Source organism: Solea senegalensis, linkage group LG15 (genome assembly GCF_019176455.1).
Source record: "Solea senegalensis isolate Sse05_10M linkage group LG15, IFAPA_SoseM_1, whole genome shotgun sequence".
In the NCBI taxonomy this organism is placed as follows: domain Eukaryota; kingdom Metazoa; phylum Chordata; class Actinopteri; order Pleuronectiformes; family Soleidae; genus Solea; species Solea senegalensis.
Genome location: NC_058035.1, coordinates 17,877,057 through 17,889,219, shown reverse-complemented (window position 1 = coordinate 17,889,219; position 12,163 = coordinate 17,877,057). Strand labels below are relative to the sequence as shown.

At 38.9% G+C, this 12,163-nt stretch overlaps 1 protein-coding gene across 1 annotated transcript; it reads left to right on the top strand.

Moving 5' to 3' along the window:
- The first annotated feature begins 536 nt into the window (after positions 1-536).
- chrna1 (cholinergic receptor, nicotinic, alpha 1 (muscle)) lies at positions 537-12,086 on the top strand. The gene is made up of 10 exons (XM_044045039.1): positions 537-754; positions 5,320-5,462; positions 7,921-7,965; positions 8,508-8,617; positions 8,735-8,930; positions 9,014-9,251; positions 9,441-9,664; positions 9,769-9,883; positions 10,056-10,180; positions 10,858-12,086. Exons 1-10 carry the CDS (start codon positions 700-702, stop codon positions 10,984-10,986), a joined length of 1,380 nt encoding a protein of 459 aa, XP_043900974.1. The 5' UTR covers positions 537-699; the 3' UTR covers positions 10,987-12,086.
- The last annotated feature ends 77 nt before the right edge of the window (positions 12,087-12,163 follow it).

The following is a 12,163-nucleotide window of genomic DNA, read 5'->3' as shown; positions in this document are numbered from 1 at the left end:
TCAGTGACCACTCTCAGCTGTCCTCTCTGGCCCTGTCCGTCCATCGGTTTTGCCTTTCCTTCTTTTCCCATGCATACGCTCTTTATACCTCTCACTGCCATCTCTGCTCATCTTTACAATATAAAACGTCACTAGTCATGATGACAGCAGAAATTATGACAGCAGTTTGCCCAATGCAAGTGTGTTGTGCTTTTTATTCTGCCTCACTGTACTGGCATCTCTGTAACAGGGATAGTTGGCATGTGCTGTGTTACACATCATATCTCAGATTCAAAAGTCTTTATGTTAGAATGCAGAGTAAATTCACATGGAATGGCAACATGTCACCTTCTTTTAACTCTGTGTTAAGAAAAAAGGTCCTTTGACAACAATTTGTAAAAGTTAACACTACAGGCTAGTGTTGATTTGAGTATTTTCAACACACACACACAGACTCCCAGCTGTCTCTTGTGCCTTGAAGTGTGTTGAGAGGTTCGGATGTTGTTGGGTGGGGGAGGTGGAATGGAGATCGCCATGAGAAACAAGAGCTCACAGTTCACATACTGGCTGACCCACCACTCCACTACTTACTGAGACTCCAGAGTGACTGGTACTGCATTAGCACATATGTCTGCTTTCTGAGTCAGGTCTGTGAATAGGTTTGCTTGTGAGCGTTTAATTGGTCAATCAGGGCTGATTTGACCAAGGTCTGGTGGAGATATGAATCTTTCGAGGATCCAGATTTTTCTGGCATGGATTCTAAGTTTATTTGCCGGTAAGTTTTCCATTTCCATTTTGTGTGTGTGTGTCATTGATCCTTAGGGTCTATTTTTTTTTTTTTACAAGACAAAGATAATACCATGTGCTTGTGCTCATTTAAGCTATTAAAAAGTCATCATACAACACAAATGTGCGTGTGTGTGTGTGTGACTGATCTGTGCAGAAACTGTCAATTGGAACACTGAAGAATTACATTTCTCATCTTTGAAGAATCCTTCAATCCTTGCATACAGTATTCTTACTTCCATAAAGCAATCCCCAAATATGATAGCCACCGTGTTGCTTTTAGAGCAGAGCACCTGTTGAATAGTGTGTTGTCATGATTCCCTAAAAAAAGAAAAGTAGCTCTGCATTGTCAGCATTCCTTTCTGGATTTAAATTTAAGACATTCACTGGTTTCTCCTCAAGAGTGATTTACAACCAATGGGCAGGTATGGATAAGTGTCTTTGTCCAAGGACACATGGCCAGAACACATGCCTGTTGATGGACACAATGTCTCTTGGGTAAACGACATATGTGACCTTTCAAGTAGTGGACAGTCTGACAACATTTCTGAAGCTTTGTAAGGAATCCATATTTCTGTGTCCTTTTCTTGGCTTTCTAAAAATATACTGGTGTGTGACTTTATTCTCCGATCCCTGTATACACATGTACACGTATGCTTAAAGCTCTGCTTTGAAAAGACAGTATGACAATGTGAAAAAGCAAATGAAGACCATGGCTTTAATGTCTGAAAACATGTGACACCTAATTATTTAGATGATCCACTCATTGAGAAGGTTATTTGTCCTCAGATACAACATACAATTGTAATTGACAGACTCAAGTAACCCTGCTGTATTGTATTTGTTTCATCTATATGCAAAGCTTTGACCATTTCAAACTTCTTTTTTAATCACTCCAGCTTTAGAATCCTGTTTTGCACACAGTGTCTGCATCATAGAGATTACAGTCTTTTAATTGTATTTATCGTTTCTAATTCAGTCATCTGAGAACTGGTACATAAAGCAGTGGTGACAAATTGATGGGATGGCCAGATTGAGGTGGTATGTCAGGCGAAATGGATGCTGCCTATACGCAGCCATTTGGACATTATCTGCATCACTGCAAATGTGCAATAAAAATGAAGCTTAATAAATCATTTGAGGGACTTTATTCCCAGATGCCATGTGTTAACTTTGAAAATATATTTTACTGGCTGAAGCTTGTATGCCAGTATATCAAACAGACTATTCAACCTCAAAACATTGCACTGTCTCAGGCTGAATAAATCAAGACCCTTAGATGGCATAGCTTTACCATCATATTTCTCTTTCAAAAAGGGGAAATTGCCAAATGTATTAGTTTTTGTCTTCTTTTACAATGAAGATCTTCTGTTTATTTGAAAGTTACTCATGAGGTCAGGTCTACCTTTGCCATTACTTTCAAATACATCAAGAACTCACAAATGTAAATGTAAAACTACAATCAATGAAATCCACAACCAACTAATACTCAATCTCACTATACCATAGACATTGAAATATATACTACAAAGGAATGAGGTAAATACAGAGAATGCCAACACGTGCCCTGTTCACATCTGCAATATATTAATAAGATGTGTACATGAGAAACAATTCTCTCAAACAAGTGTAGCACTGTGAAGCATGTATTACCTTTTATTGGTTGTCAAGAAAAGGTACTACACAGCTGGGCCTTGTAAAAATGAACATCACTCAGTAATGATTCATTATCATGATAAATATGAAATCACCTGATGATTAAATGGAGTTTGACAATCATGGTAATTAACAAATTTGAGGTACAATACTTAAAACAATCAAGTGTTGTACATCGCCATCATGCTTGCACAATGCACAACTTTTATATGATAAGATATGTAAAAGTTTCACACTTTCAGGATATTTCACAATTTAAAAGTATTATTTACAAATTTAGGAAGTTTTGCATCATCAAGTGCTACAAGTGAACATACTAAAGAGTTATGGACGCACGGACGAGATTCTCCTTTTTGAAAGATTCTCTTGTGTTTCACCTTCAAGGCATCAGTGGGACTTCAGTATCATGCCGAGTCGGTAGTGGGCATAGATTGACAACTCCAAGTGGTTCCTCTGTCCCACATCCCTTCTATTTTTGTATGAGGCCAGATCAAAGCATGCGAGCAGGACAACAGACACACAGGCAAGCAGCAACAGAGAGGCAGACAGAGTCGATGTCAGAGGCCATGGATGTATATATCAACACCTGCACACAGCAATGGTCCCAATACTGAGTGTCGAGAAAGATCCCAAACATGAAAGCAAACTGACTACTGTGTGTATGTGTGCAACATTGTTACCTCTTTAAAAGACCTTTTCTTGTGGAAAAACACCAACCTCCTCAGGACCAGTAGTGCTCAGGAGGGGCAAAGCCTGGTTCGAATGAAGCAAAATCTTAATTTCTGAGGAAATGATTAAGTTTAGAGTCAAGATGTGAATTAAGGGTTAGGTAAAAGACCGGGTTAAGCTTTAAATGGTTTTGTTATGGATACAATTTTGGTTCAACTTTCCAAATGAATGGAAGTTAACGCAGTGTAAAAAGAATAGTTGTGCTAACCTGTGTTTCTTTGTTTTTCCTTCATCTCTGCTCTTGCTGGCTAAATGAAACAGGATCCTCATGTGCTCAGTTCAGGCTGAGGTTGGATCAACAGCAGATTCCAGACATAACATGCAAAGGATGTAACTTGGCACACTATGTGTCTGTAGCACTGTGCTAATCTGCTGCGTCATATTATGACAATGTTTTATGGTTCATGTAAAAACATCATTAGGCCATGCAAAATTAAAAATGCTTGTAAATGTTTTATAATAATAGAATTTTCATTGTCACAATTATCATTTTTGAACGGCAATGTAACCAAATCTAAGCCACGCAGGAGTGAAAGAAAAAAAACACCTTTCACATGTGGAGTCAAACAACATAATATGAGATGAGTGCATACAGCCATCTGTCACAGGTCAGTTTCACACCCAGGACTCTGGTTTCAAAGAGCAACTCCTTACCAGCTCAGCTAATGGGGGTGACACGTAACCAAGGGCAATTTTTTTTGTCCAAGTCCCTCCCTGCCATAAATAATACATTATAAAACCAAAGTTGCAGGCCGTACAAAATCTGGGCCACGATTGGCTTTGGACATGCCTGCTGTAATACGACAGCGATAGTGCCAACACATGATTGACAAAGACATGTTGGCATGGTAAAAGTACTTGTATGGCATGGTAAAAGTACTTGTATGTGGTTGATCGGTGGTCAAGATGTGCAATATTGACTTGCAATAAATAAACTTAAGGTGAGTTCATGTCTTTCTGCTTTGGGTTCACCCGGACTAACATACTCAGACAGTGAATGAATCTTTGCAAAAACTGAAGAAAAAAAAAAACATTTTATTTATTTACATTCCAAAAACATGTTAAATTTGAAACAATTACAAATTCCATAAACTGATGTCTCTTATAGCAGTCAACCAGTCAAAGCAATTTTCTACTGATTTTCCTGCCCACCAAATTGGGGTATAAGGGTGCTGCATTAGGAACATGGTATTTAAATACAGAGTTAAGTGTGCTAGGCTACAATGTTTGGAGAAAAGAACAAACAAAAAACAATGATTTACCATAAAGGCAAATAGTTGGCCAAACAAAACTCACAAGGAACAATAAAGGTTGATCACACTCCAAGAAGTCTGTATTTTGTTTACATTGATGTGATGAAGATGTGACAAGAGAATTAAAGGTATGTTAAAAAATACAGCTGTTGTTTAGCTGGAAGCATTTTTTGTATGAAGAGGTGTTAAATGCAAGTTATCTATTCTAAACTGTAACTGATCCAGATTGTCAAGTGGATTGGCCTGGTCTGGTTTTCTCCAACACCCTCTTTGCACTCTGATTAGGTTCATTCCAATGACTTATACAGAAACACATTTGATCACGGTGCTTAGACAACACATGCACGGGACATTCAGTGTCGAGGCTTTTCACCAATGTGAAATGTCACTCACTCGACCGCTGTTGCTGTTGATCTGTCTGCGTCTGCCTGTCCCCGTCTCCCTCTCTCTCTCCCTTTCCCACTGAGTCACAGTAAAGGCTTCATGTTACTAATCATAGGCCAGCAGTTTCAAGTGTGTGAATCACAGTTGTGATAGTGATCTGTTGGCTTCAAACTTGCTTCAGCTGTGATTTCAGTTCCGGTGTGAAGGACATTTATGAGGATACTGGCATGAGCAGGATACATGTTGTACTCACTAAGTTACCTCAGTCACAGTAAGACCAAATTTAAATGTGCAGGGAATGTAAGTAGAAGAGTTTACAGGTGTACAATTATAGATTAGTGTACTGATATCAAAACAATAAAATTTAGGTGGCTAATTTATGTCTACACGGCCATCAAGTAGGTATTTTCTTGTTGTTCTTGATCAGTCAGTGGATGTTCGCTGACCTGTTGTGCTATTCATCGAGTGAAGACTACAACAAAATAAAGTCTGAATGCCTGACCAATGTTTTATACATCTTTGTGTGTCCAAGGTCCAGTAATCTGCTCAGAAGATGAGACGCGTCTGGTAAAAACCCTCTTTAATGGGTACAACAAGGTGGTTCGTCCCGTTAACCACTTCAGTGAAGCCGTTGTGGTCACAGTGGGACTGCAGCTCATACAGCTCATCAGTGTGGTAAGTGAAAGTGAGAGATTTAGTATAGGCAAAAACAAAAAAGGTCATTTGTAATAAATTAAAGCATCAGGCCATTGTGCTTCCCGGGTTAATCTACACAAGTTAAACAACACAACAGTAACTTTGTTTACAGACAAAAATATAACTTTTTTTACTGTAATTTAGACTTCATATTTACACTTTTACACTTCATATCACTAAATTGGCAGCCCTCAGTTCAGTGGATTGGTGTTTATTTTTTCATTAACTTTTCAATACTTTCATCACTATAATCCGTTATAATCTGTAAAACAAAAAACACTTAAATGCATTACATTACTGATGTATGTACTGCAAGATATGAAACTACAGGTGTAAAAAATATTTTTTAGAATGAGTGTTCGCAGCTACAGACAAGCTATTCAATATTTTGTTAAGGCAGCCGACCATGCTAGGTTTATCAGATAAAGCTGGTTTTATCAAGAAATTTGAGAACTAGGTTGTATTAGGTACCAGGTGTGCTATATAAAGCCTGAAATTATAGACCAAAACAACATTGTGGAACCAGAAAGTCCCACCTACAAGAGAAAAAATCCACAACCAATGGCTCACAACTATATGAAGTTACGTCACAGTATTAGATACTGAAATAAAAAACTAATACTGAAGGGAGGTCAGAGAACTTTGTTAGTCATCACAGAAAAGGATTAGGGTTATCTAGTGATGTGAAATAACAGAAAATGTGCATTTTTTCCTAGTGGTCAATTCTGAAGTACATTCAAAGAATATCAATATTGAAATTTCAAATACAAACAAAGTCACAGCTTTTATACCACGTGATGATATGACAGCCAAGGCAATGCACAACAATCAGACGTGTGAGAATAAGAGCGCAAAGCAACAAGACGACAAGTGACAGAAGCATCATTATTATTATTATTATTATTAAAGCAACTTTTCACGTTCAGCGATGGCACGGTGTCCCAAAACCAGAAACAGCACATTTAAAAATATAAAAAGCAGCTGTTATCGTTCATAGCTCTATCATTCATTTACCTTTTTCTCAACCAATGATCACATAAAGCAATGCACCGACAACCTTGTCAGTCAATACAGAAAAGATGCCCTTTAAGCACGGCACAAGTGATGCCCTCGACAATGGATCTCTCATGCAAGAACTTTTTTATCTTAAATGTTTTTCTTCAGTTTTTCATACGGCAAATCAGATTCAGCAAAGTGCTTCTAAGTGTATAGATGACAGATGTGAATATGAGTGAATAGTAAATTATCCTACAGGCCCCATTAAAAAACATACAAGTATACGCTTACTTCCTGCCCTATGTGTTCTTCCTGAAAATGGCATCAAAGAGTGAAAAGGGCAATGGAATTAAAATATTTAAACTTCAGGCAAGTGACAGGGAACGTCAGTAACCGCTCCGCTTTAGAATCTAATGTCGCCTGTGAGTCATTCTGATACGAAAATAAAGAGGAATTGTTTTGATATGAAAATGTGTTCTAAAAAAAGAACGCCTTGCCACAGACAACTGATATCAACAAAGGAGGGAGGGTCAAAGGGAAGCGAGGTGTAAAAGTAGTGTTCATGTGCATTATGAAAGTCTGAGTTATAAGTTGACTTGTAGAATAACAGCAATTGCTTCATAATAATTATGCAGCGGGCTCTGTTTAACGGCAGACTATTTGTTCCATGGTGCTTACTGTCACAGTGTTGAGTTACATGAACTGAGCCATCATTCATGCAGTCAGCAAACACGTGTGCTGTTGAATCAAGTCGACTGCCTAATGTAAAAGACAGATTAACTGATTGATTTTAACACAATTGATAACTAGGGAAATTATGCATGTGATAAATCTGGTGAAATTCTTGCGTGAGGCCTGTTGTCTTTGCACACGGCACAGATGTCAATGGACAAGTCACAACCAAACCACAAACAGCTCAATGCAAAAAAAAAAAAGAATGACACCCTTACTATTTGTAGCTCTCCTTCTGCGCCTTCACCGCTCGAATCCGTTCTTGACAGCTCCGTTGACGAGTCTGTAAAGTTCTTCTCGTCTTCTCTGCAGCGTCCACTTTCCCCACGCGACGTAGCTAGCTAGTGAACTAGCAAACAAACAAACAAAAGCCTTATAACTTGGCCATTATTGGTTCCATTAAAGTTACAGTTGGAATAAAACTGTGTTGTTACCTCAATGATTTGTCTTTGTTTTCAGTCTTGTGTTCGTTCAGTTCAATTCGAAACAAGGTGGTTCACTGTCCTCTGAGACGCCACGCGACAGAAAACACACCTGACGCTAATTAAGTCCACCGTTGATTAGAGAGAGCCTGCGCGCGCAGCCTGACAACTTTGACGTGACAGAGGGAAACGTTGACTCTGGTTTTACAGTTTCAACATGCTAAATATCATTTTTCTGTATTCCTACAAGAAGCAAACATGTTTTGTCTTTTTCTACTTTTCTCCAGGATGAAGTTAACCAGATTGTGACCAGTAATGTCCGCCTTAAACAGGTAAATGTGATTGTTACAGAAAAGAGAATAAAATAATATAACAATAACAAATAAATTACAGCCTGCTGATGTTTTTTATGACCTGTGGTTTTTAGAATATTGACTATTATGACTCTACCTTCCCTGTCTTTATTTCTTTGAAAATATATTGTACTTTCCACCACAATAACAGTGGCAAATAGCTGACAATAATTATAATTTATTTAATTCACTGGCTTCTTTTACTGTTTTTTGTCACTTACACAGTAAAATCAAATCAGCCTGTTATAACTGTGTGTCTACAGAATAGAATAGAACAAGGAACCTGGAAGGGCTACTTTCAGAAAACAAAGACATATCAGATAAAAAAAAATACTTTAAAATGTAATAATAATACTTAATAATTACCTTTTATATAGCACAGCACAAAATCGAAATTACAAAGTGCTTGCTAAAATCAACATTTAAATTGAATCAAAAATGTAATTCATTCATGAATTCAAATAAAATGATTAATATACAGTAGATGAATTTGTACATCTAATTTCTTTTTTCCCCCTCAGCAATGGATAGATGTGAACCTGAAGTGGAATCCAGACGATTATGGAGGCATTAAAAAAATCAGAATACCTTCAACTGATATATGGAAACCTGACCTGGTGCTATACAACAAGTACACACACGTTCCCTGCTTGTATATAGTCAGATGAACACATTACATTTATAGCTGTGCTGACATGTCATGCTGCTCATTTCCTATTCTTCTTCTTCTTCTTCTTCTCCACTGCAGTGCTGATGGTGACTTTGCCATCATCCACGAAACTAAAGTCCTGCTGGAGTACACTGGCCTAATTACATGGAACCCTCCTGCCATCTTTAAGAGCTACTGTGAGATCATTGTCCTCCATTTCCCCTTCGACCTGCAGAACTGTAGCATGAAGCTGGGAACCTGGACGTATGATGGACTACTGGTCGTCATCAACCCAGTGAGTGTTATTTTTGAAATGAAATGTGACAGGTTAGCACAAATGATCACCACTGCATCATTTTCTTCTTCTCTTTCTTTTAGGACAGCGATCGACCGGACACTAGTAACTTCATGGAGTCGGGAGAGTGGGTGTTAAAGGACTGTAGGAGCTGGAAACACTGGGTTTTCTACACCTGCTGTCCCGACACGCCATACCTGGACATCACCTATCATTTCCTGATGTTGCGATTGCCTCTTTATTTCATTGTCAATGTCATCATTCCCTGTATGCTGTTTTCTTTTCTCACTGGCCTGGTCTTCTATCTGCCTACTGACTCTGGTATGTAGCTCATGTTAGGATTTGGAGGAAAAATGAATTTAATATAAAGTAAATCAGTGTTAAATGTATTTTTTAGAATGTATGTAGATGCTTTTTGGGGCACCAGTTATTATGTATTTGCAAAACTGCACATGCAAGGCTTGGGCTTTACGACGTGCAATGCAAACCTCTGTCTTTGTGTGTGTCCAGGTGAAAAGATGACTCTCTCCATCTCTGTCTTGCTGTCTCTGACTGTCTTCCTGCTGGTCATCGTGGAGCTGATCCCCTCCACCTCCAGTGCTGTTCCTCTCATAGGGAAATACATGCTTTTCACAATGGTGTTTGTCATCGCCTCCATCATCATCACCGTCATCGTCATTAACACGCATCACCGCTCACCCAGCACGCACACCATGCCTGCGTGGATCCGCAAGGTTCGTCTTTTTTATTTTTATCCCATTGTGAAATCCCACTGTTGTTGTACATGACTGACGCATTTGACAGGAATGTAACCAGAGGCTGCATCTACCTGTTTTAGGTCTTCATTGAAACCATTCCCAACTTGATGTTCTTCTCAACAATGAAGCGTCCAAGTCAGGAGATCAGACAGAAGACACTGTTCCCCACTGACATGGACATTTCTGACATCTCAGGCAAGACTGCACCGCTAAATGAATGATTACCAAGGAACATTTTCTAGACCTGATCTGTTAATGTAACAGACAAGTAACAAACACACAAATTAAAACAGTCAATAACAGGAGTATTAAGACAGTGTACTCGGAGGATGTTAGCTACAACCTGTCCTTGCTTTCTCTTCTGCAGGAAACCCCACCCCCACGAGTGTCACCTACCAGTCTCCTATCATTAAAAACCCAGACGTTCGCACCGCTATTGAAGGGGTGAAATACATCGCTGAGACCATGAAATCAGACGAGGAATCGAACAATGTAAGACGTCACCACCAGAGAAATTGTTTCATTCTTGGGTCATTGAAATACTACTGTTTTGGGAGTGTTGCAGCTGTCTGTCAGACACACTCATTTCATGCGTGACAGATGACACAAGACAATCTCTCATCTTTGAAACTCTCTGCTCATACTGACGTGCTTTATTACATCTATTGTCCGTTCTCTTGTAGACTCTTTCCTTTTTTAGGTTTCTTTGCAGTGTAGATATTTGCTGGTGCTGAAATAGAGTAGTTAGACTAGAACAACCAATAGGTGCGCCCTCGCCACCTGAAATGCCCTGTTATTGGTCAAAATCTCCCATTAATATCTGATCTACAAGGCCTGGGACCCATCACCAATGATGGTCAGACCAGTGGCAAAGAACAGCCAGCAACTGTGACACTGAGATTGGCATGCATCAAGCAAAACATGTCACATCAGCAACAGCCAATAAGCAACCAACATGACCATTCTTGATAATCAAAACATCATCCATAGTGTTTTTATCAAGGTAAACCAAGGCAGTGCTAAACGTTTGACAGACTCTATCACTGGATCAGAATTGTACCATCAGTCAGTGTCACTTATTAATGAAACTGAACATGCACTTTCAAAGTCAAAGCTACGACAACATGACTGATTGAGAACTGATTTCTGATCGTCTCATCTTATCCCAGGCGGCGGAGGAGTGGAAGTTTGTCGCCATGGTTTTGGACCACATCCTGCTCTGTGTCTTCATGGCTGTGTGCATCATTGGGACACTCGCTGTCTTTGCTGGAAGGCTCATTGAGCTCAACACGCTGTAGGGCCACTGACCCATGAAGGAATGCACGTGATATCTAAAAAAAAAAAGCATTGTCATTTGGGGAGACGCATGAGAAGACAAGTTTCCATCATTAGACAGGTCCAGATTGTGTTTGTTTTGTTGCTTTCTCCCTCTGTCTCTCAGACACAGGTGGACACACTTTGAGCTGACTCGCGTCGTCTCTCGCTCTGGTGTCAGCTTCAAATGTCCATGTTTGTGGATTTAAACTGGAAAGTGAGGAGAAAGTCCAGGCGTCTATCTGAAAGGCATGAGTCTGGTGATCTACATGGGTCATACTTGAAGTTATTTTTACCACTAACCACTTGTCTATTGTTCTTGTTGTTTTTCTACAGTGTTTTATTGCTGCAATCACTCTGAGTGAAATTACTGCCAATGATAATAACACTGTGTTGGTCTTTGAGTGCCGCCGAGATTATTTCCTGTCTGGAAGTTTTATTGTTGTGTTTGGCCTGACACTCAACTGACTTTTAAATGTCTCATTTATATTTATGTATTAAGGTTGCGAAATGTGGTGTAAATTTTAGATCACAAGTGTTGATTCATAAAAAGAAAAACACTTCAGATATTCATGGGTCAGGGACTTTGTCACTGACGCATGTGAATTCCTCTTTACTTTTTAACACAATGTTACTGGTGAATGTGGAGCCAAGAAAGCCACTTCAAAGCTGATGTGCTGGTCCTTGAAAAAGTATGGTGGCTATGGCTTTTTCTGCTAACACTCGGTTTTAGGTAGTTTAGATTAGACACTTTTTGTGCAGAGATCTCAACGGTGATCAAAATGGTGTAATTGGTTCGTTGTCACAGGATTAAAGCTGATGAGGAATGTTTTTGTGCAGCTTTAAGTGATATAACAGAGCAAGATTGTTGAAATTCCATTACATTTGTTTTGACATTACTGCATGTGTTTACACCAACCAGCTGAAGGCAACTTCATTTATTTTGCAGCCGTTTTTAGTTGAGCAACAAGACCACTGAATAATACAGTGATGTTCAATGAACTGATATTGCGCATTGGTGTCTTTTGTATGTATATTTCAAATTGTGTAGTTGTGAAAAATAAAAATAATTATTTAATCAAGACATTTGAAGTGGTATAATAGTGGATTTGTCATTCACACACGTTTCCTGTCATTTATTGTGATGAGTGAAATGGATAT